Source organism: Chelmon rostratus, chromosome 2 (assembly GCF_017976325.1).
Source record: "Chelmon rostratus isolate fCheRos1 chromosome 2, fCheRos1.pri, whole genome shotgun sequence".
Taxonomy (NCBI): Eukaryota; Metazoa; Chordata; class Actinopteri; order Chaetodontiformes; family Chaetodontidae; genus Chelmon; species Chelmon rostratus.
In genome coordinates, this window is record NC_055659.1 from 31,281,965 (window position 1) to 31,308,452 (window position 26,488).

General features: G+C 40.4%; 1 protein-coding gene across 9 annotated transcripts in view; it reads left to right on the top strand.

The window, feature by feature from the left end:
* The window catches only part of plekha6 (pleckstrin homology domain containing, family A member 6), a 100,903-nt gene that overhangs the window by 63,325 nt on the left and 11,090 nt on the right, over positions 1-26,488 (top strand). For 4 of the 9 annotated variants that reach the window (XR_006007195.1, XM_041946887.1, XM_041946937.1 and 1 more), the window contains 16 exons: positions 2,386-2,576; positions 3,211-3,771; positions 5,547-6,024; positions 6,372-6,458; positions 8,145-8,198; positions 12,044-12,115; positions 13,981-14,061; positions 14,290-14,439; positions 16,786-16,881; positions 18,708-18,819; positions 18,927-19,066; positions 22,668-22,743; positions 23,004-23,107; positions 23,862-24,020; positions 25,019-25,171; positions 26,141-26,274. Coding sequence is in view for 8 of the 9 variants with exons in the window: in XM_041946887.1 (XP_041802821.1) it covers positions 2,386-2,576; positions 3,211-3,771; positions 5,547-6,024; positions 6,372-6,458; positions 8,145-8,198; positions 12,044-12,115; positions 13,981-14,061; positions 14,290-14,439; positions 16,786-16,881; positions 18,708-18,819; positions 18,927-19,066; positions 22,668-22,743; positions 23,004-23,107; positions 23,862-24,020; positions 25,019-25,171; positions 26,141-26,274 (2,648 nt within the window). In the remaining variant the exon portion in view is untranslated. The remainder of the gene's footprint in view (positions 1-2,385; positions 2,577-3,210; positions 3,772-5,546; positions 6,025-6,371; positions 6,459-8,144; positions 8,199-12,043; positions 12,116-13,980; positions 14,062-14,289; positions 14,440-16,785; positions 16,882-18,707; positions 18,820-18,926; positions 19,067-22,667; positions 22,744-23,003; positions 23,108-23,861; positions 24,021-25,018; positions 25,172-26,140; positions 26,275-26,488) is intronic. The other 5 variants (XM_041946910.1, XM_041946918.1, XM_041946901.1 and 2 more) reach the window with 5 other exon arrangements.

Below are 26,488 nucleotides of genomic sequence, written 5' to 3' on the forward strand. Positions count from 1 at the left end.
AACAGCTGACATAATGTATTTCTGATTTTTGTTGCACATACATACTTGTGTACCAGTTATCTGCATCCCTGATTATGTACGCTTACTCAAGTACCGAAGTACTATTTTGAGGTCGTGGTATTTTCATTCTGAGATACTTCCTGCTTTTTCCCCAACTAAATTTGTCTGATGTTCGGAGTTGGAGAGAGAGGTTTTACAGACAAAACATACATTAAGCAAGTTTTCAGGAAACATGTTATAAAGCAGGTTGTAGCTCATGTGCAGTAGTGTTCTAGATCAAGCCTTCTCAAAGTCTGGCCCTCTGTCTGCATCTGGGCCAAACAGCAAGTCATTCCAGACCCAGTTCTAATCATCAACTGGCAGGCCACATCCAGCTCATCACAGCCTCCCATCTGGCCTACAAATAATTAATGAATTTAAAAAATGTGTGCATCTAATGTTACTCACCAGTGGTGCAGTCCAGTGCAACCCGAGATTGACGGTCGATCAGCTTTGCCAACTCCTGGCAAGAGTCTGTAATTTATAGTTCACCTGAGTCCATACATTAACATTACACTGGAAAATTTGCTATTGGGTGCTTAATCGCAGAAACAGAATGTGTGTGGTTTTCTGTAGGAAACAATTTCTACATTTAGTGTAAATGTAGTTGTAGATTATGTCTGAGTCAGAAATAAATGGACTAACGTAGCTGTCTGAGCCTTGTCTGCTTCAGTTTAGTGCCACCCCAAACATAAGAGATGTAATATTAATTAGTTGAATAAATATTATTTTGATAGATGCAGTCCTTTGAGAGCCTGTGTTCTAGATAGTTACTTTTGAACTTTGCATTTTGATCAAAGGCTTTGTTAAGGCTTTGTAAAAGCTTTTTGTGAAGACTTTGTTAAAGCTTTTCCTCACTTGGTTCCATTAAGACTCTGAAGTGACTGGTGAATCAGTTAAAGAAAAAGCCATAGCTATTGCTGACTAAATGTCAGTGATGTGCCATTTTTGCCCAACTTCTTTGCTTGTGCTGCCCTCTTGAGTTTTTTTTTTCTTTTTTTGGCTTACATAGTGCATAATTAGATGACATAATTGATGCATTTATTTCATTATTATTATTGTTGTTGTTGTTGTTGTTGTTGTTTAAAGGTTCCAGGTGTTCTCAACCATCTTTCCTCTTCCTTAGTGAATCACAGCCTTGAGGAATACATATTCAGACTAACCAGCAGTGAGCAGTGACCTTTGACACCACAAATCTTAACCTTTTCCCCCCTAACTGTCTCCTCTCCCTCCCACCGTTGTCCATTCCTGTGAGGTCTGCTGGCCCTTGCTGTCTCCTGTTGTGGTAGAAAGCACAGTAGGTAGAGTGTTGATATTTTAATACCCTTTGTTTTATTTTAACTGTCCTATCTATAAAGGATGCATGACATCTTTGCGTGTCTTGTATCACTGTATGTCTGCATGCCAGTTGGATACCTGAAGGATTCATATATAAGTTGTTCTGTTATTGACTGCATGCCAACTCTGTGACGTTTTAAAACTCATCTGTGAACTGGTTTGAGTTTCAAAACATGACAACATTCAAAGATTTAGGCCAGCTATTTGGGAGTGTAACAGAATGTAACTTTATCTCAAGAGCCAGTCAGCCAGAGGATTGTGCATGGACATTATTGCAGGATAATAATGGTTTATCTGGTTTTCCTAGTTATGTCCATTAATTGTACAACCAGTCTTCCAAGTAAGTTGGGACATTGTGTAAAACAAATAAAACAAAACGTTTTCATTTTCATACAGTGTCCCAAAATTGGGGGATTAGGGGTTGTATTAGTAACAGAAAAACTGTACTCAGCAAGTTAATTCCTGAGCTCTTGGAACACAGTGGGATTGCTACAATGAAGTCAGGAAGTGTGAGCAGTCAGACACGTTAGAAACGAACCCCTAGGTGAGATAAACTTATTTGGAAGAGAGAATTGAAGCAAAATGTGAAATTATTACCTAAATTCAAGTCAAGTCAATTTGACACCATTGTGCCACAGTATTTCTGTACCAAACACTGAGACACACTGCAATCTGTACAGCACATGACACCCCACCATTCATCACAGTTTAGAGGCCCATTTCCAGTTTACAGCACTTGAGCCCTCACAGTTTCCTTATACAGTGAAGATTTTTACTCACTTTCAGTTTGTCTCAGTCTGTGGTTTGTTTGCAGCCTGTCTGATGTAAAAAGTTGGAATAAACCATAATTACATTTTACCAGGACATCTTTAATAACATGCTTCTTTATTAAAGAGATCAACTTGCTGCTGATGGACATGATGGGGATGTTAATATGATAATAACATTGACCTCTCTAAGACTGTATTATTTATGTGGTGCCTCTCTGTGTTTTGTCTCTTTCTGCAGGTGTGGTTGGAGGAGGAGGAGGAAGGTGAGGGTGAGGACAGGGAGTTGAAGGGTCCTGTTGTGTTTTGCATGCAGGCAGGGCACGCTGGGACCAGGACATACTACTTCAGCGCAGACAGCCATGAGGAGCAGGAAGAGTGGATTAGAGCCATGAGTGACGCTTCAGAGGTCAATGTTCAGCCAACACACAGGTGCTGTTCACACACATGCACACAGCCATACTGCACAACCAGTACACACACACACATAGGTAATCATATTCAACTGAGTCTTGAATTTGATTGGGCCTGTCCAATATGAGAGTCTGTCTCCTAGAAATGGCATTTCTATAGACCTAATTAGCAACAGCAAATACTTTTTGAGGGTAATGTAATGATGACCGAATAACATTTCATTTATTAACATAATGAGGAAATGCTGTTAATTGCTAAGTCTTTAGCAACGTATTGGGGGCAGAAAGCCTGGAAGTAACAAATGTGTGGACTATTTTTTTTGCATCACAATTCTCTTGCTTTCTGGCAAAACAGGCAGTCTTGCAATGTGTCATCAACTCATAGTGACTACAGCATTATTCCACTTTTTATGGTTATGTTTAGGTACTGACAGCACTTGGTTAATGTTCGGAAAAGATCCATCCATGAGAGCCATCCACCTCCAACGTTAAAAAGAAAACTGTACAAGCTCTTTATTTATTAGTTTCGTAACACAAAATGACAATTTAAGTAATTGTTAGGTGTTGATGATTGACTTACTATCTTGGATTCTTGGAATTGTTCTGCCTCTGTAATCTTTCTTGAAACAAAACTTGTTCTCTTTCCTTCACAGAACAACCTTGGACACCTTAGTTGATGTCACCCACACCATGGTGACCAAGGCACATGACACACAACATCATCCACACACACAAACACACAATGAAAATAAGAGTGACCTGCCTGCCTCCCCTAAGATCAACAGGGTCAACAGCCTTGAGACACCCCCACTCTCTACCCCCCTCTCAGATCAGGAGGGAACAAAGAATGATGGAAGGCGAGGAGAAGGCAATGATGAAGGGGGGGGACCTGGTCCTGACTACATCCCTCACCCAAATCACCATCCAAATGGTTGTGGCAACTACGGGCCTTGCAAAACCATGCCACACAACAGCAATAGCAAACCCCTTCCATCTAGGTGTCACAGTGGCCATCGTGTCCCTCAGGAACCCCCAGAGGGGGTTGCTGGCCCATCGCATAACCCCAGAGAGCAGCAAGAGAATGTGGTGTTGAGGAGGGGCTTTGTGCCCAGGACACCCCCAGAGAGGGTGGCCCAGAGGAAGAGTTCCATGGCCCAGCTGCAGCAGTGGGTCAACCAGCGGCGGGGCATGGCTTCCCAGGAGGACATCAACAGGTAGATCACTGGAGAAATATAACACCCATCTTCCTCTACAGGTCTTCTTCTGTGTTGCTCTTTGCACTTAGCATCAGATGATGCTTCAGTGGTCCTGGGGATACTGTGAAGACAATGATGGTTCTACTGAACTACAAGTAATTTACAATAACCTTACACTGCCACAGTGACGAGGGCAGCCGTGGCCCAGAGGTTGGAGAAGCAGCTCAATTCCCCCACCAGACCGGCAGAAAATTTTGGGTGTGGTGGAGTATTCCCTCCTCCTCCATCAGCCGGCTGATGTGCCCTTGAGCAAGGCTCTTAACCCCCCAATATGCTCCCCGGGCGCTTGATTGCAGCCTACTGCTCCTGTGTGTGTTTCACTGCATGTTGCGTGTGTGTTCCTACAGCGATGGGTTAAATGCAGAGAAGCAATTTCCCAGTCCCAGTCTACTTAATAAAGTAAATAAACTTAAAAACTTAAACTTAAAAACTGATCATTCCACGAGGTGTGTGCAGGTGATGCCCCAAATCCACCTTATTATTCATTATTGTTCATTATTTTCAAGGAATGCTACAACATGTAAAAAATGTTGTTGTCAAAATGTTGCACCTCCACTGCCTCAGACTCAGGCCTCTACTTTAGTTTTCACTGGAATTGTAATGACGCACTTAATGCATTCATAAACACACATAATACTTTCTGATGCACTATATCAGCAGTCATGAAACATTATAGATGTGACTTATAATGATGTATAACTTCAAGTGTCTTATGGATGCTCTTCACTACTAAAGGTTGACTGATGGGGCTTATAAACATTATGATAACCTATATTCATCTATACACACCACAGCAAACAACTGTAGTAAGGACTCAGTATGCTCTAATAGTCCATGCAGTATCATACGTTTTCACTGTAATGCATTTTCATGCATTTAAAAGAACCTATGCTGCATCAATAATAATAGTTTTCAAGACGCCATACTACTACTGATTACAACTACTACCAATCTGCTTTTGGAATGGAACCTTATGGTACAGAACTTATATAATATATTGGCAAAGCCCCTAATACTGAGTTGAAAATGAGACAAGTGCACAAACAGTAAATTGTGGAAATAGCATGTTGGGGATCCCTGAAACTGTATTTTTTGGAATATTAACCACTACAGGTCAGACAACATAGAGTCATCAGTTGGATTTCAGCTCATTACCAGCTGGATGGAAATAGTGCAGTAACACTGGACTTAAAACTGGAGCTACTTAAAAATCACAAGATGAATGTTGTGTCTGCTCACCGAAAATACTGATTCATTGATGTTATGAAGCTGAACACAGCTTAAATAATTGGTATTTCAAATAGTTTCAGTTCATCTTATCGTAGCTGACATTCAGAGCCTCCTGAAAGAAAATTATAGGATTTACCTGAACATGCAGCACAGCACAGTTCATGACCAGTAATTTAAGGGAATAACTGACATCATCATATGAATAAGGAAATTATTTCAAGCACCTTCAAAATGTGACTGGAATATTTGGCTCATCAAGTGGTTCATGTAATGAATTTCCTTTTCATGTGTGGAATAACTAGCTTATCAAGGTCCAGTAGCATTAGACATGTGTTATAATACAGTGGGACAAAAATGTAATTTTATTCTTTATTTTAACCTGCCCTTTATTTAACAACATTAAGAGATTGCACTTGATAAAAAAGTGCTCAATTGCTACCTATATATTAACTTGACATGACATTTGATAAGGCCATAATGTCAATCTTTTCATGTCCTTCCAGCCCATCTCATTACTACCCGGTAAGCCAAGGGGTCTCAGCTGACTACTATGTCTACCCTGGTGGCCCACATTATGTGGAGGACTACCCTCTGTACCTGCCAGGGGTCCGACCTGACAGCATTTGCTCTGTCTCTGCTGTTGGGGGATATGACCGACGGTGGACTGTTGAGGAGAAGCGTCGCTCACTGAGAGATCAGCTGTATGGACCCCCAGTGCCCAGGGACCAATGGGGGCAACAATACTATGGTGGAATGGAAGCATCCTTAAGGCGTCTGTCCATCCAGCCACGCTCCAGGTCTGTTCCCAGGTCTCCATCCTCGTCATCTGGGGGGCCCTACTCACCGGTACCACCCAACTTTGCCTCCCCGGCTCGATCACCATCTGCACGATTTGACCGGTTTCCAGGGAGGGTGAGGGATGATGTGATCTATGCTGATCCGTCTGTCTACAGCCTGAGGAGATCACTCAGCTCACCAAAGGTAAATTGACTTGTGTGTGTGTGTCTGTGTGACTGTGTGTGTTTGTAGCATTATATAGTGTATTTTCTTTTCTTATTAATCTATAAATCAGTTTCACATATATTTTTATATATTTTTAATTCCCACACCATGTCCAGAAAATAAATATAGAAGAGTGTAATTGACCTTTAGTAGTCCAAGATTCTCAAAAAGTCAGTGGGAATGAAAGAAAAATTGAGAGAGTGATGTTTTGTTTTCATATGCTGTAACAATAACCATCCACTGTACTCCACTCTAACAACTTTCTTTGATTCTTGCCCCCATTTTTCCCTTTCGTCTTTCCTTATTACCTTCCCTCCTACTTTCAGTATGACTACCCTGGCAATAGGAGGTCCTTAAACCAAGGATTATACCACTACAACTACCCTGTATCCCCTTCCATTCACAGTAAAATGGTATGTGGCACTAATACGCTGTAATACATATCAATCTACTTGAAAAGACATATGGTCTCAAACACACAGTTCTCTGGTGCAGTCAACAGCAGTTATGGCACTTAATGCAGTTGTGTAGCTTTGCTTTGCAACTGTAACCAGCTGTGGGGTTTCTTCCACACATCTGTCTCTGTCTGTCTGTCCTAACCTTGTACACATCACTCTTGTTTGGAGTGCTGGGACCTTTTCTCCCACGTTTCTTCCCACTGCTCCTCACTGCTGACCTGTCCCCATCACGCCACTGGAACCACTTTTGTATACATATGTGTATGAATGTATGTATGTGAGATTACACATGAGAGAAACATAGCCTAATGATGAAGAGAACTAACTTCCATAGCCTTGACCGGTTTTGCTCATGATCATTGGAATATAAGGCAGTCCTATAAAGTTCCATAATATAGGGAAGCAGAAGCCATTGATGAAAAAGGGAAATGTAACAGCATATGGTAAAATGTTGCATGTTCAATTTTGCCAAAAACAACAACAGCAACAAAATACCTTTGCATCTTTCCATTTTTTCAAATTTATTATGTGGCCTAATGTCATTACCCAGTGGAGTTTCTGACCAGTATTCAGGCCAGCATGAGGATAGCCTTGCTCACTCTAGCGTGAAGTGATGAGTGATGAGAGCGTTGTGCTGTAATACACAATCCACTGATTGAAAGCTGGTGGCAGTAATGTGCTAAGAAATATTGCAATGCTTCAGCGAAAAGTAGGGAAGACGATAGCTGCTAACTGGTCTTCATCAGTGGACGGAATTTGCTTAGTAGTCAAGACATGACTTAAGTCTCCGCCTTCATCCAATACATCGTGTAAAGGCTGACAGGAGCATAAAGACCACAGTATACAGAAAACCTAACTAACTAAGATCAGTGACAAGGAGCCGCCTATAAAGAGAACAGCACCTTGTCAGTTGGGAGGAGGATAGACAGACTGGGATACTGTAAAACGGATGGGAATTCGGATGAGAATCAACTTTAACTTAAGGCCAGAATGGACACTGCTAAATCAATAGGGACCACAAGGAGCATCCCAGTGGGACTCCTTAACGGGATTCTCAGAAGTAGTAAACTGAGTCTAAGTCAAGTCATATGGAGTCCATATTTACCAATAAACCATTAAATACCATAAGATCTCAGGTGGTACACCCTAAAGACAGGATTCCCTTGAGAGCAAGATTCAAGTGATGTTATGACATCTTCAGCGGCTATGGCTCATGAGGTGTAGCAGTCGTCCCCTTATCGGAGGGTCAATGGTTCGATCCTGGGCCTTCTGAAAGCAGACTTGTGTTGTAAAAGTTTGTTGAGTGGTTGTCAGAAGACGGACTAGAAAAGCGCTTATAAATACAGTTTACCATCTCCTTACATACAACAGAATATGGGGAGAAATAAATAAAGCATGGATGTCCCGGAACAAGCTAGCAACACAAACACACAAGACCCAACAGCAACGAAATTATCAGCTTTTATTAAAAAACTGCAGAGACATAAATGTCTATTTAATTCTCTTTAAAGTGTTTGAGTTGATCATTGTCTTGGAGACCAGTTGATGTGCTTTGCTTTGCTTCTGTCTTATCTGAAAGCCCTCGATCTATACTGTGTGTATTTGTGTGATTTCCATGTGTGTCGCGGTTGCTTGACTCAGGAGGACATATTAGATCTTCAGCTCCAGCGCAACCTGGATTATTTAGACCAACAGGTAAGAGGTCACACATGCAGTATTATTTGCCAATGCATATTGCATACACTGTGTTTCCCACCCAGTGTTTACAATATCAGTCCTTTCCTTTCCTTTGTTTCTTACTTCCAAAAAGTGCTTGCCTGTAAATTATCTTTAAAAAATATTTTCATCTTATCCTAAAACAGTTCCAATGTTGTTCTAGTCAACAAGTTCTGAGCCAGTGTTGGTCTAGTCTAGCGCTGTCCTAAGCTTTTTCTGGCATGCCCCCTTCAGAAACTGAAAAATGTTCACATGCCCACCCCACAATTTTTATTAATATAATAGGGGCTGATATGATTGGGGAAGCAACTAACAAAAAACGATCCAAATTGAATTTCAGTTAGATAAAGGTCAGCATGACAGCATCAGTAAATTCTTGTTTAATTTCCCTCAATAAATTATATTCATTCAACTTACTTTCAAACCATAGTTTCCCCCTGCTCCTCCACACCCACCTGCAGTCACTCTTTTTTCCCCTGGGGGAGCCAGCACCCCAATGTGAGAACCACTGGTCTAGTCATCCTTAGGCCTGGACAAAGGCTTGTATAGACCATTAATAGACCAGATTTTCAGTACCTAACCAAACCTACCACTTAACAACTGCCTGGTCCCTACTGTCACTTACAGTCAAGCAATTTGTGGTTGTATTCTTCTCCAGCATTCCTTCTTAAGTTTCTGCTTCTGCTGAGCTTTAACGACCCACGAAGGTCTGTATGACTTAAGTTTCATCATCTGCTAATGTCTTTGAGAGTCCATTTGAAAATGTGTGTTACTTAACAGAACTGTTTGCACATCTGACATGTTCACTAATGTGTCCATTTTAGGGTATGTCAGTGCCCTTTAAAAGGCCTCAAAGGCCATGATATCCTTATACAGACCATGTGTACACTGGTGCAGTGATATATTTTGATATTTATGGCAGATGAAGAAGTTTGCATGACCCTACATGACAATTACAGCATTGGTCCACATCCACTCTCACTGTGAATCCATGCTAAAAGCTTGAGGTACAGCAGTGACTGGATAATGCTTTACCTTGACCTTAGCTTCTCAGGCAGTATTTTCTTCTTGGCTGCATACAAATCATTCCTGGGATTGATGGACCCTAAAACCTAACCTCAATAATCTCTAAACTTAATTTTAAAACATTTGATTGGATGAGTTTGTTGGAGGCCATACAGAGCTTTGCAGAGACCTCTGGAGCCAGGTGCTGGTCTGGGCAAAACAAAGTTGCTCTTCTGCAGTAAATAAATACAATACAAATAATTAAATATCACAAGAGAAACAACACAACACAGAAACTGAACAAGAAAGCTACAGAATTAATGGCTGTGAAAACTATATTTCATATTCTTTGAGCTAAGGGCCTTAGTACACTTCATATTATGTCGTAGAGGGTGTCATAGGAAAGGAAAGGAGAGTGAATAACATGCCATTGTAGCTTCCTCCTGGTTGCATCCCACTCTTCTCTGTATGTCTCTGTAGTCTTGGCATGATGAATCAAACACATGCCGACACAAGCGCTCAGGCACGAGATACTGGACTCAAATGCACGACTCAGAACAGGCAAGGTGAAAAAAGGCTCAAGGCTGGTTTCATAATAACAAAAACATTAGAAGAGAACAAAAAGGCACACGGTTCACAAAACAAACAAAAGACGCTCAGGTTAGGATATTCTCAAAAACTAGGAAATCAAATTGGCTCTCAAGGAATACTAGGCTGACAAGGTAGAAACTCTAGACTGACATGAAACACCAAGGTAACAAGACAATCTGGCACAGGACAAGGTGAGACACAGGGTACATCCCATTCCAATTGCATCCACGTTTCCCTCACTTGCATGTTTTCCTTGCGTCTTCATCCCTCCCACCGGGGATGCATGGAAGGATGCAAGGAAACCACACAAGGATAGAAGGAACAGGGAAACATGTTTTAAGAGAATTGAGACATCCTTTTCTCTGAAGCGTCACGTGAAGCGACGTCTGTTTCTGATGACGCGACACAGCTGAATCTGCTGCATTTCATATTCACGCCCCCACCACCCAATATATTTATATTTTATACTTATATTTACATTATTAAAAAAAGTCTCCAGCACTAGCAAATACATAAGAAACACTTTTATTAACGCACATGAGAATTAATGAGTTCATTCTTGGCTGGACGCCTCTTCCCGGTGAACAGGTGGTCATTTACTGACCTGAACTTTATCAGCCTCGCTGTGTCTTCTATCCCTGTTTAATGAGACAGACTTCAGAGCTATCAGTGAAGAGAAACCTATGAGCTATGAAACACATTATTTCACTCAGATAACACGCAGAACAAGTGATGACAGGCCGATGTGTTAGTGTTAGAACAGGTTGTAGATAAAAGACTGCTTAGTGGAGACGAAACTGGAGCCAGATGTTTTAATGTCTGACGCTGAACGCCGAAATCAGCTGCTGCATCAGTACAAAATAACAGCGGTAAACCAAACTCTGTCTCCAGCTACGTCTCTCAGGTCTGGGATGTCCCATCACTTCTCCACATTTGACATGATTTCTCTGCTCTATCTGTAAATAAATAAGTTATCCTGCCTGCCGGCCTGCGCACAGTGAGAGGCGGTTGCTATGCAACGAACATGTTTACTTTCAGAGCCGCTGCGCTGTGAGAGCGATGACAGACAAGAGTAGCATTTTAAATCAATAAAATATGTTTTAATCACTATTTTGTGTCACTTTATATTGAATGCTTTCGTAGTGAGCAGAGTTCTAAGCGGGATTATAGTGAGCAGGTTCCTATCGTCCCTGCTCACTATACATTATCCCTTACTTGATTGAAACATGACGGATCCTCATGTTCTTGTATTATTGCTCTTTGGAGAACGTAGCATTCAGTTAGGCTCATCTTAATTACAGCCATTCACTGCAGGATCTCCACCACCTCGTTCAAACGTGACAGCTATGGGGGCGGGGTCTTCATACCGTTCAGTTGAAAGACTTCCAGGAAGGATGCACTCATGTATCCTCGCTTATGGCTCGTCCGAGATCCCTCCTCGCTCCTCGTTCCTCTCTCCTCGCTCCTCAGAGTGCTTTGGGACGGCTGGCAAGATGGCAGACCAGAAGTACTTCCGGTTCGAGCGAGGATCGAGGAGCGAGGACATGGAAATTTTGAGAAATGAGATGCACCCACAGACTATATATACATGAGGTAACAAGGAAAAGGTGGGGACAATCAGGGCAGGGCAGACAATCAGACAGGCGGGAAACACACCAGGAAGCCAGGGTTCTGAAACGAGAGGAGAGTCAGGGTTTCACAATAAAACAGGAGGTGTGAGACAAAACCTGACACTCGTGAAACAAACGGCTTAACAGACCTAACACATTGGGATAGTTTTAACAGTCTCTCCTCACAGTAATTGTTGTGTTGCACTCTGTTGTACATGTAAATTGACAGAAGTAGTTGTGTTAAGAATGAAGAAGATATTGTACCATTTCTTTTTCTGTCAGATATAAGTACATTCCACTAAAACCAAACTCTTACTCTTTCGTGAACAGTCATGTTTACCTGTGTTGGGAACCCTCTTCAGGGGTAATTAAGCTCAATTGTCATTTCACAATACTTGGTGCTATTGTAATGATTCATCATCATCATCATCATCATGTCCCTATTCAATTCCAGGTCTTTGGAGGACAAATTGCATGGTGGATGTGTAATGTGTGAAGCGTTGCATTCCTCAGAATAATTAACGGAGTTAAACGTTTTGCTCTTCTCATCAGTTAGTGCCTATACTATGTGTCTAATGTTGGTCATTTAGATCATTTGTTCAATCATTGGTTTCACAGGTGCCTCCTTTCCATGATGTCTACAGCAGAGAGTTACATCCCACACTGAAACTCAATGAGATTGAAACCAGCGTAAGACACTTAACACCGTACACACATCAAATACACTCTTACATCAAGATGATTTACACTTCAAATGCCCTACATTGCGAGAGTATGTGAACACCACTACCTACATAATTAGATCTGTTGTCTAGGTTTCCAACCAGAATGCTACAGGATTACATTTGACAGCAGTGTTCCTCAAACTTTGTGTCAGCATGTGCTTGGCTGCTTCTTGTTTGAACATAACAATGGCCCTGTGCACAATGCCAGCTCTATAAAGAATGATTTTCCCAGTTTGTGGACGAACTTAGGACACTTTCCATTTAGAGCTGATACTCTTTATCTACAGAGACCCAACAATTCCATCATAAGGAAGCACTTGGCAAGAGTGGTGAGGAAAAACTTCCTTTTAACAAGCAGAAACCTCAAGCAGAACCAGTCTCTGGGATGGCCATGTGCCTTGAACAGCTGGGTTAGAGAGAGAGAGAGGGAGAGAAAGAGAGAAAATGCAAGAGAGGGAGGGATGGGGGTGTGGACAGAGATGCAATCATCATCATATATATATGATATATCCATGTATGTGCATTAGTAACTGTATATGTACAAAATACAGCACAATATATAAAATAAAAAACGCAAGTATAACTAATAGTAATTGCAGTTGCAGTGGATGTCAGGCAGGGCCATGGCAGGAGATGCGGCTATAACCCACATTCACAGATTCAGTCACTCTCCATGTGGACCTGCTGGACTCTTGGGAAGAAGCGACCTTAGTAACATGCCTTGGTACGACATGAATGCATACAGATAGAGAGGGAGAGAAAAACAGCAAAGCTTTGTGTGTCACTGGAAGTCCCTCAACAGTCTAATCCTATAGGAGCATAACTAGATGCTGGTCTAAGGCAAGCCTGAGCCAGCCCAAACTGTAAACTTCATCAAAAAGCCTTTAAGCCTACTCTCAAATGTAGAGAGGGTGTCTCCCTCCCGGACAATGACTGGAAGATAGTTACACAGGAGAGGGGCTTGGTAGCTCTTACAGGCTCTGGCTCCCATTCTGCTTTTAGAGACTTACGGCACTCTACTGCAATAGAACACTGCATACTGGGAGTGCAGTGTTCTATTGCTGGGGTAATAGGGTACAATGAGCTCTAAGATGGTGCCTTACCATTTAATGCTTTGTTGGTGAGTAGAAGGATTTTACATTCTATTCTGGACTTCATGAGGAGCCAGTGCAGAATGCCAAATATTGATAATGATCTCTTTTCCTCGTTTTTGTCAGAACATGTGCCACAGCATTGTGCATCAACTGAAGAGTATTTAGCAATGAATTGGGGCAGTCTGACAGTAAGGAACTGCAATTATCCAGCCTGGAAGGAACAAATGTGTGAATTACTTTTTCTGCATCATCTTGAGACAGAATGTCCCTGGTTTTAAAATGTTACATAGGTGTAAAAAAGCATCTAAAGCAGATAACTCCCAAATTTATTACAATGGTGCTGGAGGCCAGCGCAATGTCATTCATAGTTGCTATATCATCAAATAGTTTCTACATTTGAGTTTCTAAGGTGTTTAGGGCCAAGTAATACTATAGTAGTACTATAGTAAGTTTTTTTCTGAATTTAGTAGCAAAAAGTTGCAGGTCATCCAGGTCTTTATGTCCTTAAGACACACTTGGAGTTTATTCAACTGATTGGTTTCTTCTGGCTTCACTGATAAATATCATCTGCATAATGCTTTCGGTACTGTACTATGTAAGTATGTTCAGTTCCAGTACCCTGTACTATAGACATGTATTCACAGAGATACATTCTTGTACTCTCTTTATTTTAGTTGTTTTCCCCTGGTTTCTACAAACCATATGTGGTGAATATACATTGTCTTGTCTGACACAGAAACTCTTGGGTCGACTATGCGAGCAGAGCCAAATTTTGAAAGACCACGAGGCTGTTGTCCACAGACTGAGAATGGACAAGGTGATTTATTTTCTTTCACACGTGTGCTGTTATGAAGTATAATATTTTTGTTGTTGTCTTTTATGTTGTCTTTTTGAAGTTATTTTGTTTGTTTGGCTGTTCTGAGACACAAAGTGGTAATTTGCAATTATTCACCTGTTGTTTAAGATTAGGATTAATTGCAGGAATGCTCACCTGCAATAAATGATTCCTTTCTTGCTTGCCATGCCTACTGTTCCTTGTTTCCAGGACAGCCTAGAGGAAGCACTGGTGGCAACTCATCAGGAGGTGGAACTGTACCATAACCAGCCTTTGGCCATGGAAAAGCTGCGGTTCAAAAAAGAAACTCTGCAGAACCAACTCATCAACATCAGAGGGGAACTCTCCCAGGCCTCTAGTGTAAGAGACTACATAACATATTCAGGACAACGGTATATAAATATAAATGGATACATACATACTGCTCTGGAAAAAATTAAGAGACAACTGCAAATTTTCTGAAATCAGAATCTTTACATGTATGACAGCCATTTCATTCTAGTGTCTGTTGAATTCCAAAACAAGCAAACCTCATTCTATTTGATAAGGTACTGATTAGGTGATCATCTCAAGCTTATTTAACAAGGAAGTATAAATACAAAGTATAAAAAGTATAAAAAACACTGCTGTGGTCATCACGATCCTCTTGCAGTAGGACCAGCTGGATGGCAAAAACAGTGCTGTACCTCAAAAGTAACTGGAATCCAAAAATAACTACTGACCATGCCAAAAAAGTTTCCACATATTTGTTTGGAAACAACCTTTCACTTTCCCAATACAAATTACAGCTGAGGTCTAAAGTCAAACAGGAATAATAAATGATCAATGGACTGCATTTATATAGCACTTTTCTATTCCCACTGACCATTCAATCGGTTTACAACACAAGTCAACCATACTACTGGTGAGTCCAATTTTCAGCTTTGCCCAACACCTGGACATCTAACGGTTAGATGGGGACCTGGAGAGACCTACAAGCCACAGTGTCTCGCACCCACTGTGAAATTTATTGTAGGATTGCTGATGATCTGGGGGTACTTAAGCAAGGCTGGAATCGAGGAGATTCGTCTTTGCGAACTTGCTTCCTTCTGCTCTGAAAATGTTCCCCAACTCTGAGAATTGTTTTTTAACAGCAGGACAATGCTCCATGCCACACAGCTAGATCAATCAAGGTGTGGATGAAAGACGACCAGATCAGGACCCTGTTATGGCCAGCCCAATCCCCAGACCTAAACCCCATTGAAAACCTCTGGGATGTGATCAAGAGGAAGATGAATTGTTATAAGCCATCAAACAAAGCTGAGCGGCTTGAATTTTTGTGCCAGGAGTTGCATAAAGTCACCCAACAGCAATGTGAAAGACTGGTGGAAAGCATGTCGAGACACATGAAGGCTGTGATTGAAAATCAGGGTTATTCCACCTAATATTGATTTCAGAATAAAGTTTAAAGTTTAAATATTAGTATTGTGGTGTTGAAAAATGAAAATGAACTTATTTTCTTTGCAGTATTTGAGGTCTGAAAAAACTGCATCTTTTTTGTTATTATTGCCATTTGTCATTTTCTGAAAATAAATGCTCTGATTTTTATTTGGAATTTGGGAGAAACACTGTCAGTAGGTTATAGAATAAAACAAAAAAAAATGTTCTTTTTATTCAAACACATACTTATAAATAGTAAATTCATAAAAATTAATAGTTTTGTAGTGGTCTTTTAATTTTTTTCAGAGTGTATACATACACACACAGTACTGTTGTGTCATTTAATACAACAACGGAATGGGGCAACCACGCAATTGCCTGGACAAGTTTCAAAGTCTCAAGTTGAACCATGTCATCCAAACCATTTTGGAATTAAAAATGAGAGTGAAAATTAAAGTTGTTACCCAAACTGCTATTAGCAAACATCCATTAGATGCAGTAGAGCATCTTTGTTAAACACAGGGGTGCGCAATTAATTTTTGCAAGGGGCCACATGAGAAACCTGAACTGTGTCAGAGGGCCGCACCAACAAGAACTTAATTCTGCTCAACTTTCTCCCATTGTAAAATGCACTAAATTTTATTTTTTTGTATAGCTGGTACTGGTAATCGGTAGAATAAAAATAATCTGTGAATATTTATATAAATAGGTTATGTGAAACTGTGGTGTATAGGTTAAGTAAGAAAATACTCAGAGTACTCGGAGTACTACATACTACCCATTTTTCTCCAAAAGTGCAACAAACTGTCTGTGATTTAATGTTCTCGCTCTGATGAACTTAACTTTTTTAGCTACAGCATCAGCAACATGGCTCATTTTTAACACTGACTTACACAACACTTCCTGATGTATATTACAATGCAAAAGTGTCAGTTTCTGCAAGGGGTTCATTTCTGTCATTTTATCCAGCATTCCCTGCAAAAGTCCGACATTTTTCCCCGTCAGATTTGGAAAGAAATAGAAATAGCCTTTCATTCTTTCTTTTAGTCTGTTTTTAATCAATTCATTTTCACAGTGAAAGGCAATAGAAAGGTATGATGTATGTAAGCCACAGATGTTACAAACATTCTCATAGTGTGATTACCTTTATGAAATAAGATAAGATAAGATCAACTTTATTAATCCCCAGCTCGGGTAATTTGGTAGCATAAATAAAAATAGCAATAGAAAGGCAATGGAAAAAAAATACAAAATAAGATTTTTAATCATTATTTTTACCTCTCTCAGGCTTTAACCACCACTCGTATGGAGTTTGAGGCATTGGAGGATGAGGCCAGCGCCATTCATGGAGACCTATGGGAGCAGCTTAATGCAGGAGGGCAGGTAAAAGGTCACGTTGTCACTGCGCCTTGCAGTGGTGTGGTGGTCAGTGGTTTGATCCCTGGCCCTTTGGGTCTACATGTCAAAGTGTCCTTGGGCAACATTCTGAAATCCAAATTGCAGATTCCCGATGTTGGTGCTTTTGGTGTGTGAGAGTGCATGAATGGTTCTTGCTCCTTGTGAGCAGGTGTGATCTTGCATTGTAGCCTCTGCTACTAGTGTATGTACATGCATACATTAGTATAGTTGACTTGTGTTGTAAACCACTTGAATGGTCAGTGGGAATAGAAAAGTGCTATATAAATGCAGTCCATTTATCCTTTATTATTCCTGAAACTTTTAAGCCAGCAGACAGTCATTTATACAAGAACTACAAATAAGACATAGTTCTTTATTATTTGCTTTCAAAATGTCATGATTAGAAATAACAATAATAATAATAATAATAATTACAAAAACACCCAGGCTGACATATAATCAGACTTATCAGTAACCACTGATAGTTAAATTCCTTTCCCTTTATTTGCATATTTGCATGATTTATTTTTAGAATTTGATGACAGCAACACCTTTCAAAAAAGTTGGGATAGTGTCAACAAAAAAATTGAAAATGCTAAAAAAAACGCCTGGAGGAAGATCTCACAATTAATTTGGTTGAGTGACAACAGGTTTTTAACATAATGGTTATCCTAGAAAGGCTGAATCTTTCTGATGGGGAGAGATTCACCCCTCCATGACAGACTATAAGTCATTGTCTACAGCACATCATGTCATTAAATGATTCAGAAGAAATCTCTGAATGCATGGGACAAGGCCGAAAACCAATAATGGATGTTGGTGGCCTTCAAGCCCTAAAATGGCACTTCCTTGAGAACAGACATGATTCTGTCGTGGACATCACTGCATGGGCAGGAACACTTCTAAAAGTCATTGTCCATGAACACAGTTTGTCGCTGCATCCATGAATGCAAGTTGAAAGTCTTCCATGCAAAGAGGAAACCATATATAAACCAGATTCAGCAACGCTGTCATATTCTCTGGTCCCAAGCTCGACCAGAGATGCACTGAGGCAAAGTTGAAAACTGTCCTGTGGTCTGATGAGTGACAATTTTAAATTCTTTTTGGAGTCATAGACGCCACCTCTTCCCAGCTAAAGAGGAGAGGGACCATGTCTTGTTTTCAGTGTACAATTCTAAACCCAGCATCTGTGATGGTGTGGGCGTGCATTAGTGCACATGGCATGGGTAACCTGCATACCTGTGGAGGTACCAACAGTGAACGATATATACAGGTTTTGGAGCAACATATGCTGCCAAGAAGAGAACATCTTTTTCACAAATACAACATTTCCTTTCACAAGGATAAATTTTGAAGAAATATCGTGGGAAATGTATGCAGAATCAGTAGACAAAATCGATGATGCACCTCAGTCGTGCAGTCATCGTTCTGTAGGTGTTTGTACAGCAATTATACTAAAGAAGCAGATCCTACTGTACAATATGACTCTGCTGCATGTACCTCATTACCTCACCTTATAAATGTACAAAATAATGAACAAACATCAAAAATGTGTTATTTGTTATAATGGCACATGCCATGTGTTTGAATATTTAATTTCTAGCTGTTTCTAGCTTGTTATATTATTTACATTATTAGATTGTTTTCTATTTATAGTGCTAGGTGGATAGGGTCATCTCTGGTTAATCCTCATTGTGTAGATATTACACAGACTTCACAGCAATTTGCATATTGACTATTCCTATCAAAATTATTGAAATTAGTTATTCTTTCCTCTGTCATATTATTTTGTCTGACCTGGCTTTTTACAGAGTGAACTGGTTCGTAGACACATCCAGAAAGAGTTTTGGAGAGTACAGGATGTGTTAGAGGGACTGCACAAGAATAACTCATCCAGAGGTACTGACACAGCCAAGCAAAGAGGTAACACACTTGAGTTGGAAAATAATCACAAAATACCTGTCTCTATCATGTATATTCTACTGACTCTTTCCCTATCGTCTCCACCTCCCTCTCTTTCTCTTGCACAGTGACCAGCGGTGCATCAGGTTCCTTTAGCACCAATAGTCCAGCCAGTCCCCTGAGCTCAGTAAGCCTCACCAGCCCACTCAGCCCTTTCTCCCCAGTGCCCGGCTCCCAGGCCTCCCCTACCAAACAGCTATGTCCGGAGGTAAGCACCGGACACACCAAGCTGGGGACCAACCCCAATCCAAAACCTGGCACAGATCCATGCTCAGACTCTACAACCAACCCTGATGTGTGTAAAAGTCCTAAACCGTGTCTCAACTCATATAAAGTGCCTCATTTTAAAACTGACCCTAAGCCGAGGAATAGACCCAAAAGTTACACAGACCCTGACACAAGCCTGCATGCAGAAAATATAAATTACTATGGGTGTGAAACTCATGAACACACCTTTCCTCAGATCTCCCTAGCTTTCCAAGAGTTTAGGCAGTCCTTGGGTAGATTAGACCCTGTGATAGAGGAAACGGACCAAGACATTAACTACAGAACCAACTATAACTTTGGCCAAGCTGTAAATCCATCCAAAGCCATAGCAGGAGACCAGATCAGTTTTCTCCAAGTACAACGTCAGGACAGTAAATATACCAATCAGCATTCAGATACAGTCTCAACCAACACTGACATTCAGGAAGTTAGTCAGTTTACCTCGAATCTTTGCAGCCAAGAAGTCAAGGTTGGTATCAGAAAAGATCTCTGTCCAGACTCCCACCCATATCACTTCTCCAGTGATGACTTCAGATACCTGTCCTGCAACAAATGCTTTTCTATGCCTGAATCCCAGATCCTTTTTCTCCAAGACTCCTATCAGACAGATGTTTTATCATTATGCTACAGCCCAGATCTTAATACACCTTCAGTACCTTGTTTTAGAAGTGCCAGCTCTGAATCTTATCACCATCGCCAGCTAGCTTCTCTGCCATTATGTCATGTTGGTGAAGGTGCTAGGCCCCTTACTTACCCTAACAATCAAGGAGGACTTGGCTTTGCTCCAGTGATCTGTGCTGTTACACAGTCTTATTCGCCCAGTAATCATCACATGTTCTTGCAGGCCCATCTTTGAAGAAAAGGATATCCACCACTCCATAGTTGGTTCTGACAATTCTGAATTGCATCTATTCTGATTTGTAAAATTCTAAATACAGGGGCAGTATTTTCCCCCAGATCAAATATTTTACCTTCAAAAGGTCATGACATGACATTTTTTCCCCCATTTTGTTCAGCCATTGGTGCTGCTAATTGCCTTTGCAGTCTAATCCTTATCTAACATTTCAGTTGTCAGGACTTATTATTTAACAGCACTCCAGGGATCCCATGGAACAAAAAGAATTTGCATGCATCCTTGATCTATTTTCTCAACTCAACTCAACAATTTTTGGCACCATTCTCTCTGATTCACAAAACGATTTTGGGGATTTAATGTAATTAGTCTAGAGATGGAAGCCAGAACATTTGGCCAGAGTTACAGTAAGTTAAGGGATGACTTAGTAGATGGTTGATTGATGGAAAAAAAAACAAAAACAAAAACATGCATGTTATGAAAGATCTTCTGGGGCTTCCAGTGGGGCCAGCGGATATCTGGATAAGAATAAAGAATGTCGAGGCCAAGACCTCCTCTTGCATGATCTTATTGTTTACAGTCTGTCTACCAAGTTGAGATGAGTAGAGACTTTACGGTTAGTCTCTATTATCAGAGTTCTGCACATGAATGCAGATTTTAAAAATAGCTAATTAAAAGATAATCACCGTAAACAATAGCTGATGGGTTCAGAGAGTGCATTTCGGCCAATGCATTCCACCTCTTTTGCGGTCCACACTGACTATTTACCTGCATCCGACCTAAACCCCATCAGAATGCTTCCAATACCAAAATTTTGTTCATTGCTTGCAGTTTCTGCTTTCATGCACAGATATGTTTATGAAGATTACCCCTTCAGTTCCACTTCCAACTTCCACTGCTGTTAAAATGTTACATAGTCGAATTAGTCTAAAAGTCTGATCATTTTCTTCTTCACAAGTCTATTCCATGTGACTAAATGATTTACGAAAGGATAGCTGAAATGTTGTGGCTTTTTCACAGAGCCCGACATGGACTGTGTGGAATTAAGAATCCATAGAAGTTGCCAGGTATTTCATTGGCCACCTGGGCATTTTCACATCTAACTTAGCATGGTATCAAGACCACATTCTACAGAATCATTCCCATGAGTCCTTTCTGCGCTTCACTTTGCCTGGCTTATTGTCACTCCTTCTGATGTGCAGCACTCTCTCTTCCTCCTATCCTTTCTCTCCTTCCTTAATCCCTCCCTACTGCCCTTACGGTGATTTAGGAAAGTGTTCCCCCAAGGCCTCCCCTCCCCAAGTCGTATTACCCTTTGGAGCCCTACTCTACCTTACCTTCCTCCATCAACCCCCTGCCCGTTGACAGCACCGCCTGGCTACGAAGCTTGGGTATCGATGATGGTTACCTTGATGGTGAAGATTCTCACATCAGAAAGGTATTTGGGTGTTTCAGCCCCTGTCCTGCCCTCACTTCACCTAGTCCCAAGTGTTGTCCAATGTCATCTTTCAAAAACATAATTCTTAACCTTGTAAGCCACCTTCCTCCAAATACCACAATTTTTTCTTTCTTCTAAACCTCAATCTGCTCAAGTGCTCCACCCATTGCCAAAAGGATTATTCTTCTGTGTCACCATATCTGTCCATCTGTTTCACCTCCTACTGCAAGTGGCTGGTTTCCCTTTGCTCTTTTTAAAGCCTCTGACACTTAACGACAAGTTTTGCTTGCTGCCTGTAACACTAAAACTTCCCCGTATGGCGATTAATAAAGTTTTATCTTATCATATCTTATCTTATCTTGTTTTATTTTATCTTATGTTAGCTACATGCTGTAACAAAGAGAGGTTTTTTGTTTTTATTGTTTAATTGTTTTTTTTTTTTTTTTACTAAACATGAGCAACAGTTAGCACTAGAGTTCTGATAGTTCTGTACAGCCACAGATCATCTGTCAGTCTCTCTCAGTGCATCTATCTTGGTAGTGATATAGTCATGCTAGTTCATATATGGTCACACCATGAAGCACCTCAGTGAAAGTCATTCACATACTCTTCCAAATTAGGTGGTGCTTGAAGCTTTGTAGTGACCTTTCACCCTCTCAGTGTCTCACTGGACAATGAGTGAACACAATTATTTCAAGGGAACATATTTGTACCATACACTCCGATCTCATTACTGGTTTCAAACTATGTCGCATCTCTTTTGTGAAACCATTTATAGCACCAGGAGAAATAAGAGTCCATTTTGGATTGTCAGGTTCTCTCTTTTTTCCTCAAGTCAGGACTGTCAAGTTGGTTGGCAACTGGTAAACAGCACAAAGCTTATCTTTGTGCTGCTCAGAACTCTTACTAATTTTACAATCAATTTTGCAATTGCTCCATCAGTGAATCCACTGATCACTTCATTTCCACTGAAATTAGATATTTTGATGTGAAATGCAGTGTTAAAAATGTTGGGGTGATCAGTGTGTGTCTGCAATAATGCAATACAGATACTGTGTCTGCAAGTATTGTATTGTTTCTGTCATTACAGGTATACCATGTTTAAAAGTAGCATGATGCCCCCATGTCTACACATAGTAATGCATTATTTAATGCATTAATCACCATCTTTGGATGTGTATTGGGATTTTTTGCCACCTTCAGGTTTAATGTTGATTACATGAAAAACTAAATGAGTTCTCCATCTTTCAGTCCAAGTTTGGAGAACAGAACAATATCAATGATGTGCAGGACCAGGTGCATGACAGACAATCCACCATGAATAAAGGTACAACAATCCAAAACCAAGTTTCTATGTTATAACACTTGTTTGGTACATAGAACCTCATGGAGCATGAGATTACACTGATGACATTTCTTCTACTGGTATTTGTAAATTACAGATGAAAGAAAACCAATAATCCAGTCCAGAATTCAGTGTTTTGAGATGTGATTGTATCATTAAATCAGTTGAGACTGACAGTATATCCATACCAATTCAGCTTCCTTTTCTTTCCCATGATTTTAAATTTTCGTCTCCCTTGCCAGTTGGCATTGTTCCTCCTAGAACGAAGTCCCCCACAGATGAATTGTACAGCAGCTCTGCTGGAGTTTCCCGGTGTAATGACAGAGTGCCTAACGGAATCTCTAGGGTATGTCAACCTCCATGTAAATAAAAAAATAATGATAATATCCAAATTTTATCTAAAACACACCAAACACAGATGTGTAGCCCCAAGTCTTCAAACAAAACATTGTGTGGAAAGTAAACCATCCACAGACCCAGTGTAAAGAGGAACCCTTCGATAGAGCAGGGACCGTAGCTCTGTCCCAATTCTCACATTTGTGGTTTGAAAACGTCGAGAAGTGCCTCCTTGTGTTTTATCAGTTATCAACAATCAATTATCAGGTAATTGCTATTACATTCATTCTTGTTTGCTTTATATTACAAGATAATTTGATTACATTGATACACTTGAGCACCACATAATAGTACTAAACATAATCGCTACCTCAAGAGAAGATCCAGAGCGACAAGAAAGCAACTCTATTAACCAACATCATACAGCATTTTATACACAATTGCAATTCAATGGGCTTTACATAATGCACTGAAAACATACAGCATTAAACATTAATACAGAAATGATAGAGAAAAAGTATAGAAAGTGTTCATAATAAAGTCATGTTGGTTTGCCCAAATGCATTGTTGCCAAGTGAGACAAAATAGCCTCTGTCTTTGAAATAGGACTTGAATCTTTTTGTCTCAGAGTCCAGCTGCATTTAGTGTCTATCTAGTAGTATGGTAGTAGTATGTATGGTCACCTATGTCAAGGGCACCTCTAATTTCCAGTAGCACTAAGGATTGAAATCTTGCTTGTATTTCTATGCCACATATTTTCACAGGAACGTCCAAAGAGCGCTGTGTTTACTGCAGAGGTGAAGTCAAAGATGAGCGTGGAGGAGCAGAATGAGCGAATCCGCCGTAACCAGAGCAGCTCTGTCAGGGACAAGAGACGGAGTCTAAACCTCTCAGGTGGCCAGTCTCCAGCCACCTACAAAGTGGTATGATCAACCATGTAAAGATCCTTGTCAACAAATGTCAATATTTAAACACAGAGTTTAAAATGTACCTCTGTGTTTATACCATATCAGCCACTTTCAGATGACAGAACTGGGAAGCTTTGATCAACTTTTTGCACATTTAACACTTGCAAGGTAGAATTACTGTTCATGAAACATTCATTTTGTTACTTTTAGGGAAAGTTGATATGTATGTACAACTGCCATAATAAAAATCACTTGATAAATAATATAAGCCTCGATAAAACCTACTTACATTTCAGGCTATATTCTGGCTTTCAGTTAAAGACAAAGGTCAGGTCAATATCATTCAAAAAGGTGCACACTGTATACATCTTCACATTAGTACATCCAGCTGGGTAATATATGATGATTTTTGAATATAAAAACCGCTTGAAACCAACCAAACTTGATTGATTGACAACACACCAGGACTATATTAACCTTATGATCTGATGCAAAGTTTGGAAACCTCTTCTTTGGAGAGTACATGCAGAGTAGATAAGAGAGATTTTAAGATTTTGTTTTTTCGATTTTTCCAGTTCCACAGCTTTTGTTTAGACTCAGGTTAGACTTGTGTTTTTCCTTGCGATTTCCTGGAAGTAAAAATGTTCTGTTCAAAAAATATTATACATACATATATATGAAATATAGATACAGATATTTTTTTTTTATTAACATACAAATAGAGATAATATGTGTGTGTTACATTCCTTGTATGAACCTCCCACATGTAATAATTCACAAGCTGCAAAAAAATGCAAACTGGTGACACAGAGGTAGCAGGTTGACAAAGTTAGCAGAGACAAGTGGGGGGTTGAACTGTCTAAATTGGTGGTAGGAAAAGGAGCAATTTTTTTGAACAGATTATTTATCCATGTGGTTGTGGATGATTAGATTTGATGTATCTGTATTTATGTGCATATCTGTGTGTGTGTGTGTGTGTGTGTGTGTGTGTATGTGCATGCGTGTGTGGACAGATTCGTAGGCGGCTCACAGCTCACGAGATTGACATCAAAGACTTGGAGGCAGCAGTTCGAGGCCAAGGGCAGGAGTCACCTTGGGAAGAAATCACCCGCCTGAGACGTTTACAGGTTGAACCAGAACACTATGACCTGGACATCAGCAAAGAGGTGAGATCATTCAGTTGATGTATCATTCCCTTATTCCCTCTTTCAGTCATTCTGGTCATGGCTCTGAGGCATTTTCTCACAACACCCATCGTGCATTTTGCCTGGCTGTCTGGTACTGTCCATACAAACTTCTCTGCTACAGCTGCTGATTTTGCTCCTTCTGTTCCATTGTGACACAGTTTATCAGGGCATTTTTGCTACATTCTGGTATAGCTAAAAGACCCAAAATGCCACACTCCGAGATCTCAGGGAAGGACAGCCAGAGAAGTGTCCAATCCAATCCTTCAATCCAACAGAGGGAGTGGGAGTTAGACACCTGGGCACAAAAAACACAAGAGTCAGGAAGGTAGGAGCAAAAGCAGGCAAGCACAGATCCAACAAATCCAACCGATAATTTTCAGAGTTCAGTCGTTACCACACAGATGAACTGACGATTCGATGAATGCTGACTACTGTCACCACAGATGAGTCTTGATTGCTTGATAGGAAATAGCTTTGCCCAGGAGGAGAGGAGGCCAGGCCAACCTGTCGGCCTACCCTCCAGTGTGGCACACTCAGACAAGACGGACAGGAGAGAGACAGACAGGAGACAGAAGGAAGGGTAAACACCAAAACACACTGGGAAGAGGAAAGAGACAACAGATCCCCTCAGTTTTCATTTGACTTTTGTTTTGATACTTTTGTTTTGATACATTTTGAAATGCAGTAAATTACAATACTTGATTTTTTTTTAATACTTTGTAATAAAAAGTACATAAAAATAATATTACCACTTACAACCTCCAAAAAACATATAAGTGTACAAAAATTCAACTTGGCAAATGTAAATGCGTTTTTTTGAGTCTTCCTGGCTCACTGTTTAGATGCTATGAAAAAGATATTATATCAGTATATTAGTGTATTTGCATGCATATAGGCCGTATTTGTGTGTGGATCCATGTTCATTTATGTGCGTTGTGTTTTTTGTAGCTGATAGCTCCTGACAAAGTTCTGATCCCAGAGCGCTACCTGGATGTGGAGGATAATGCTCCTCTGAGCCCTGAGGAACAGAAGGAGAAACAGAAGAAAGTGGAGCGGATCAAAACCCTCATTGCCAAATCAAAGTGGGTTTTGACTCAGACATAGCTTTACTCATCAGTTTTCTAACATTACATCAAAACATTAGAAACCTATATCTTTATTGGTCTTATTTTAAACCATGCTGCCCATGCTCTATTCTTTACAACAAAAAGTACTGACTTCTCTAAAGTATACTGTGTGTACAGTGTTGAGGGTGATGTGATTCTTTTCCCTGTGTTTGTTTTTGAAGTTGATTCA